Consider the following 8,132-nt stretch of genomic DNA (forward strand, 5'->3'; position numbering starts at 1 on the left):
ACCCAGAAATTATAAACCCTCCCACCATTCAGTGTCTTTTTAAGCGTTCTCATGGCTGGAAGTTTTGTTTTACAGCTGGGAGTAGTTTGTGTTTTAGGGGCCTTGTTTGTAATATCATTACTATAGGCCTGCTACCTCTGAACATGTGTAATGCACTACGCCCTCTAGGGGCTAAATATATGGTTACACTGCATTATTTATTGACATTTTCTTTTTGTGTGGTCATGCCCTCTAGGGGCTAATTATATAGCTTCATGACCATGTTTCTTACTAATGCTATTTTCATTGTGGTGTCCCCTAGGGGCTGCTCTAAGCACTAGAGTCATATCAACATGCTAAACAATTCGTGGCAGGGCTACTTGCCCCATGGTGCTTTTGTCCCTTGATGCTTTGCAGGGCATTATTTTTAGAAAACATTTTTGCTCTTAACTCAGCCTGTGGTGTTCCTAGGACAATGGGGCCATCAGCAAAACGTTCTTTCTGTTTACATCATCTCTGGGTCACCACACTAGGTTAGAGGGGAGCCCAAAATAATAACCATACCACCCCACCCCCCTTCAGTGTTTTCTAAGATTTCTCATGGCTAGAACTTTTGTTTTACAGCTGGGAGACATTTTGTTTTAAAGGTCTTGTTTGTCAAATCATTGTAGTAGGCCCGCTAGTCCTAAAAACACCCTCTAGCGGCTAAGTATATGGTTACATGACCATGTTATTTACAAATAATATTTTCGTTATGGTGCCCTCTAGGGGCTTTTTTGAGCATTACAGTCTAAAGCCAAAAGCTTATTTCTGATAAAGGTTTATATGATAATTGTATATGTTGTAATAATCTGACTTTATTACAATTATGACTATGATTCAGGCCAATTTAACATCATTTTTACACAATTACTGTTTGGACACTCTTGATACGTTTGGGTCAACCTTTGTAGTTTATTTCTCTCGGTACTCCTCCGTGGCTGTCTTGTGTCTTGTTTGGGGGAATTGTGTTAGCCATCTAGCAACTGTGATGGTGGAGTGGTGAAAGTGGTATTCTGTTGGAATTAGCATGACGGATTTAAATTAAGATGCTAAATGGCAACATTTTCATTTTTTGCTGCATATAGAGAACAAAGGTAAATGGAAGTGCTTTAGTTACATGCAGAACCACTGGACTTATATGGCAGGAAAAGACGAAATTATCAGGCAGGGTTGACCAAATTATGTGGCAAGAAACACCGAGTTATGAATTTACAATGCCAATAGCTCTAATTGAAGCAAATGCAAGACCTATTGCATTGCAAATTCTTGTCTGAATTCCTGCAGTGATGCAGCATTCCTGAGGTGCAGAGGAAGGTCGTTCCAGGTTATGGCAGCCAGGCGAGAGAAGGAGCATTCTCCGTTGTTGGATTGGTGGATTTGGAGGGTGTCTGCAAGGAAAAGGGAGGCAGATCACAGGTGTTTGGTCGGTTGGTGGATTGTGTTGGATTTATTGGCTTTTTCCACTATGGCATTCAACTTTGCACCAAAAAGCGTAAAGCAGGAATAAAACTAGAAAGTGCAGACCACCAATGTGTTGGTTCCTTTTACTTTCCTTATCTGTACTTTGAGGATCTGCACTGGGGACCTGCACACAGACAGCAGACATTCCAGACTGACTGTTGTGGCTAGTTGAAATAAGAATGGTTTATCCCTTAAACAGAGTCAATAATCCTGATCCTGTTGAGAAGCTTGCAGTCGCTGCAGGGGCTCAAATACCAGATGTCCAAAGCAAACAATGTGTGTAGGAGGAGCAGTCATGTGACTGCTGGGGTGGGATGGAGGTGCCCCGGGTTGCATTAGGGTCCTGAGTGAAGTGAGATCGTAGTGTCGTCTCTCTCATAGTTTATGAGCCGCAAGGTGCACCTAGGGAACTATGTCGACTCTTTGTGCTCCAATAGTCCTTCTTCTAATACCGTCTCTTATTTCTTGCAGACTGAGGAGCTACCGCGTGAGCGGAGTCACTGAAGCAAAGCAGCACACTGTCCCCAGCCTCAGGTGACCAGGCACTAGCAGCCTGAGACCCGGTAGCTATGGCCATATCCATTGCAGTGCTTGACTGCGATCTCTTACTCTACGGCCGTGGACACAAGACCTTGGACCGATTTCGACTGGATGATGTCACAGATGATTACCTGGTGTCAATGTATGGCTTTCCCCGCAGGTTTATAGACTTCCTTGTGGATCTCTTAGGGAGCAGCCTATCCCGTCGCACACAGCGTTCCAGGGCCATCAGTCCGGAAATCCAGATTTTGGCCGCTCTTGGCTTTTATACCTCTGGATCTTTTCAGACTCGGATGGGAGATGCCATCGGAATCAGCCAGGCCTCCATGAGCCGCTGTGTGGCCAATGTCACAGAGGCACTGGTTGAACGGGCCTCTCAATACATCCACTTCCCAGTGGAAGAAGCCTGCTTGCAGGAGCTGAAGGATGACTTCTATGCACTGGCAGGAATGCCTAACGTGCTCGGTGCCATGGACTGCATCCATGTAGCCATTAAAGCACCTAATGCAGAGGACCTTTTATATGTAAACCGGAAGGGCTTGCATTCTCTGAACTGCCTGCTGGCCTGCGATGCCAAGGGGAAGATACTGAGCGCTGAGACACATTGGCCAGGGAGTCTTCAGAACTGCACTGTGCTGCAACAGTCTGCACTGAGCCACCAGTTTAAGGAGGAGATGCATGTAGACGGCTGGTTGCTGGGTGAGTGCTGGTGCGTTTTCTAGTCTCTCTTTCTGTATTTAAACATAAGCCGAGGGCAAGAGAGTTTTGTATGTTTCTAGGGGGCAATAAAATATATTTCAAACAGAAATCCTTTACCAAAGGGGAAATATTGGTACATAGTATAGTAAGCAGGTGGGTGAAAGCGTAGACCTAAATTGGGTGGTTTTTTTTTTTTGTGTGGCTTAAAGGGACGTTGATGGCGAACGTTGTCCTCTCGATGCATTTCTGGTAATAAAAACACATTGTGACACTGTAAACGTTTACAAACTTTGAAGAAACACATTCAGCAATTATGTATTTACAGTTCCTTTTGGATGTTGCAACGTTATTGAACATTCTTTGAATCCTAGAAATGGGGTGATTAGGTTTTTTGGGGGCTGCTGTAAAACACCAGCAGTAAGTGGCTAGGACATCAAATCAGATAGAGAGTTCGGAAAATGAATGTTACAGAGGGCTCTCTAGGCGAGACTCTGAGGTCATGTTAAATAGATCTGATGTTGCGTGTAGGAACATGAGCTAAGACATGACAAAAGCAGTGGAAAGATGTTCCATGGATGGCTTTGAGCACCTGCATCTGGGCTTGGAGAGGACTATGCTGCTTCCTGTAGGGTCATAGATGGGTGTGATCAGTGCTTAATTTAATGAAAGAATATGTGGTAGCTTCCAAAGTTTCGCTCAGTGAACAGCAGTAGTCAACTTCAGATTTCTGAAGAGCAAGGCTGCGTGGTCTTGGATGCGCCTGATGCCTCTTTAATCCACCACTGGGCACTCACTGTCACTTTATCTCACTCGTACAGGATCCTGCTTTCTCCTCTTGTCACGCTTTTCTATCTTTTTCTTTCTTTTCCCATTGTGTGTTGTTCTCTCTCTTGCTCTGGATCAGAGTTTGATGACCTAAGATAAGTGTTGGTCCCTAAAAATAAGTGCCATTGGTTCCCACCTGCAACCACCAGCCCAAATCAAGCGTTGGCGTGGTTTTGGAGATCTTGTAACGTTTTGCTGGTAAACTTTAATACTTTAACCAAAAAAGAGTGTGGAGACGGCCCACTATTAGATGGTTACGATAGTCTAGTTTTCACAGCACCAGCGATTGTATCTGTCGTTTATTCCACTGTGGTAGTATTGAGGGATTTACGAGATACAGCCGTTGATGACACAAATGATCCCTGGCATCTATAATTAAAGGCAACATCTGCGAAACAAGAACTTGGACTCCAGCCTACTTTTTCACTTCAACATTATACTTTCAGGGATATTCTCCCTGTTACACCATTGGACTATATACTCTGTGTGCAGTGGCCATCCTGTTCAAATTCGTCTATGGGTATTTTGTTACCCGTCTTTGTGCCTACCGGGTAGTGAGGCACTGGGCCAGGCTGCACCAGACCCTGCTTTCATTTTGATTACTTGTCTCACTACAACTGTTTTACTGCTCAGATGTGCGGCGCCGTTCACCCTCACTACCCCTTTGTGTTTCTCTCCATGATTATGCTTACTGGAGTTAGTAAGGGATTTGTCCCTAGGGTCTCATGTGCAAATCCCACTAGTCCCGCGCAGCCCCTCACCCTTCGAAGAGTGATGAGATGAGTACTGTTGAGTTTGGTAATAATCAACATCCCTTATCTATCAGTAGCACCAAAAGATGCCTCTGGGTGAACATGTGCTCTGCAGATTGCCATGTCCCCTTCCATTGTGTGATGCAGTGCTAGGCCACAGTCAGATGTATGAGACATAACTCACTCTGATGCAACCCTATTGCACCTTTCATATGCGAACCTGATATGTGAATGACTCTGCATCAGGCGGCGTTTCAGAAGTGATCTGACATTTGACGGAGTGTGTTAAGCGCTACTAATCAATCAGTAAGTGGCCTGACATAGTACTGAGTTTGATCAAGTTTTGCTAGACTTTCCGAGGCAAACCTATGACCTAACTGACAGCCCCTGCTCTACTGGCTGGTCTGTAGGGGATCTGGGATGAGAGTGATTATACCTCGCTCTCGAAGGGGGAATGAATGTGATAAGTTCTACTCTAAGCCAGCCGTTCTTGCATGGATGGTCCTGGCACCAGCCAGAAGAGGATTTAAACCAACTTGATGCATTAGATGTGAAGGCTTAGCAGATAGAGCAGATGCTTGTCGCCACTCAGTTCAGTGGGGAGTGTGGTGGCCTTGCAAGGACACGAGGACTCAGACCATCAAGTGGCACTTCAGCTTGGAGAGTGTGGACCCCTCACAGCCATGCACCAGTGCTGTCCACAGGCCTGTGGACACCTGGCACATAACAGCATGAAAGGCATTATTTATGCTGTTTTATGTATTAGCCCTGAAGGTAGCTGGGGACCAAGGTCGTGTACATTGGTTTTAAACAGTTCTTGTGGCAGTAGGGTGATGTCAATATTGTATCCATCCTGTGGTTTTGTTTTTCTCATTATTTGGACTAAGTGGTATTCTTTTAAGTCTGCCAGTCTTGCCTTCGTTACAATGAATATTTTCTTCTTCACGTGCTCTTGCCTTGTTCTTTAGTCCTTACTCTATTGTTTGAAATTCGTTCATAAAATTGCTTACTTCTAGCAAAAGTGCTAGTTTTCGAGAAGCAGGGTCGCTCCTCTGTGATATCTGCGCAACTTCATGTGTGTTGCTCTTACTTTTTCTTACAGATCGTTGTTGTAGGTGTCCTGATTTTTTTAATGGAAATTATCTTGGGATATTGATCCTATGGTCAGTTCCTTGTTTGTTCTTGATCAGTTTGAGGGTGCATGTTTACTACTGAATGATTCCAATACTGTAATGCAGTCAAAAATAGTTTATTTCAGGGATCAACCCATAAAACCTCGATACACCCATTGTATTAACATTACATTTCATGATAATAATCATATACCATTTAGGATTAGTGAAAGAGAATACTTCAGGGTGACAGCAAAAACCAATTACTGCAGAGACCTTGGTTCTCAAGGTGTCTAATTTACAAAAGCATGCGTCCTTATAGCTTCAGGTGTTTTTAGTTCTCAAAAATTACCATAGCTGTTTGCTTCTTGGATTTTCATATAGAAAGCAGTCAGGACATATCTGAGGGTGATATAAAGGAAAAGTCAGAGTTATGTGAGAGATGACGACATTGCTGCCACATTGCCCGTTGATGCAGTTGGCAACGTCAGCTCGCCCAGGCTTCTGAACCAGCTGCACCCTGCCCACTGGGACTTGTGGTGATACTTTTTCATTATAAATGTTAATTCCCAAGTCTTTGCATGGGAAGTGCTATTTACTAATCAGCCCCAGGACCATGTAGGACTTATTTGACTGATGGTCCCTTGACATACCAGCCCTTTGCAGGTGGGTTATGGAGAGACATTGACAATTCAATACAGTACAAATTGCATTTCCCAACTTTTACTTGCTATGTTAATGCAACTACCGTTACATAATCAGAAGTGAAGTTTTATATAATATTGTGACTCCAGTTTCTTGCGTGGCATCCACCAGAGAGGTCACCTAGTTTCATCTGCAAAGCGTCTACATCACTTTCTGGTTGACAGTAGTACAGTCCTGCCTGGGAGCAGAGGCCTCTGTGGCCCAAGCACTGTTTGAACTATGCATCACCACAACAAGGTCATGGCAGAGCAAGAATCCAAACCGTGTTAACTCTACTGACTACCCATCAAAGCCTCCCTGGCCTTTAACAAGCTTCCTTTCTCACTGTCAGGCCTACACTTTCACCATGTTTAATCTGAAGGCTTCTCTTTTGAGCTTGTTCTTCACTTCACATCACCAACTTCTCAGTCATAATCTGCGTAACTCTGGTCTTTCTGTACTTCAGTGATATCAACAACCGGCTTCTGCAGAGCTCTACCTACTCAAGGCTCCCATCAGCCCTGCTCTGTCTTTTAACTGTTATGATTTATCTCTAAGTTAAAATATTCTAACCTCTACTCATTTCTAAAACTCATTGACACCTTTCATGAGCTTCTGTATAATATGAAATAAGTAAATACACATGCCAAGCAATCAAATCATTAATTTGCTGCCTATTGGCCTTCTTTAATAATCAGAGGTCACATCTACCTGCTATTAAATGTATGTCCTCTGTTTGTTTATTTCCAGGTGACTGTTCCTTTTATCTTCGCAGCTGGTTGATGACACCGCTGCACATCCCCCAGACGCCTGCCGAGTTACGCTACAACATGGCGCACTCGGATACCTACAGCATGATGGAACAGACCTTTCAATCGATACGTGCTCGGTTCCGCTGCCTGGATGGCTCCAGGGGCACCCTGCAGTACTCTCCCGTAAAGTCCAGTCACATCATCCTGGCATGCTGCGTCCTTCACAATATCGCCATAGAGCACGATCTTGGAGTGTTGTGCGAACCGACAGCCTTAAGCGCAGAACAGCAGCAGCCGGAAGAGGATTTCGAGCAACTGGATGCATTGGATGTGAAGGCTGAGCGGATCCGCCAGAAACTTATCCTCACTCACTTCAGTGGGGAGTGTGATGGCCTTGCAGGGAAATGAGGGCTCAGCACATCAGTGACTCTTCAGCATGGAGAATCTGGATGCCAAGCAGGTGTGAGGGCCCCTCACAGCCATGCACCAGCGCTGTATACAGGCCTGTGGGCACATAACAGCATGAAAGAAATTATTCAATGCTGGTTTATTGGCCCTGAACATAGCTGGGGACCAAGACTGTGGACCAAGCTGGGGACCAAGGCTGTGTAACATTGGTTTTAAACAGTTCTTGAGGCAGAAGAGAGACAGTGTTGGAAGTCAACATTGTATCTTTCTAATGGTATTGTTTTTGTCATTATTTGGAATAAATCATGTTTATGCCAGTCTCACCTTCATTACAATGAGTATTTTCTCAATCACATTCCCATTCCTTGTTCTGAAATCAGTTCATAAGATTGCTTCTTTCATGCGCAAGTATTAGTTCTCAGAAAGCAGGGTCGCTTTGTCTGTGATATTAGCTCAAGTTCATGTGTGTCGCTCCCACTTTCTGTTATACATCTTTGCTGTAGGTGTCCTGTTTTTTTAGGTAAATTGGCTCTGGATTTTGGACAGTTAGATGTGCTCTTGATAAAGTTGATGGTGCATTTTCTACTACTGAATAAAGCAAATACTGTAATTCAGTCAAAGATACTTTATTTCAGGGATCAAATCATAAAGCCACAATACACCCATTGTATTAACATTAAATTTGATGATGATAATGCTACACCATTTAAGATTAGTGGCGGTGAGTACTTCAAGCTGACAGCAAAAATTGAATTATTGCATAGACTGGGTTCTCCAGGGATCTGATTTATATAAACGTACGTCCTCCTTACAGTTCCAGATGCTGTTTTTTCACAATAGTTGGCATATCTATTGTCTCCTTGGACTTTCATATATTG

General features: G+C 43.9%; 1 protein-coding gene across 2 annotated transcripts in view; it reads left to right on the forward strand.

Annotated features, from left to right (window-relative positions):
• LOC138281255 (putative nuclease HARBI1) overlaps positions 1 to 7,868 on the forward strand; it is a 24,151-nt gene extending 16,283 nt beyond the window's left edge. Inside the window, exons 3-4 of one of the 2 annotated variants that reach the window (XM_069219583.1) lie at positions 1,954 to 2,721; positions 6,845 to 7,868. In XM_069219583.1, the coding sequence (XP_069075684.1) occupies positions 2,052 to 2,721; positions 6,845 to 7,254 (1,080 nt within the window). In that variant the 5' untranslated portion in view covers positions 1,954 to 2,051 and the 3' untranslated portion in view covers positions 7,255 to 7,868. The remainder of the gene's footprint in view (positions 1 to 1,953; positions 2,722 to 6,844) is intronic. The other variant, XM_069219584.1, reaches the window with a different exon arrangement.
• Positions 7,869 to 8,132: the final 264 nt, after the last annotated feature.

Source organism: Pleurodeles waltl, unplaced genomic scaffold (genome assembly GCF_031143425.1).
Source record: "Pleurodeles waltl isolate 20211129_DDA unplaced genomic scaffold, aPleWal1.hap1.20221129 scaffold_84, whole genome shotgun sequence".
NCBI classification, from domain to species: Eukaryota; Metazoa; Chordata; class Amphibia; order Caudata; family Salamandridae; genus Pleurodeles; species Pleurodeles waltl.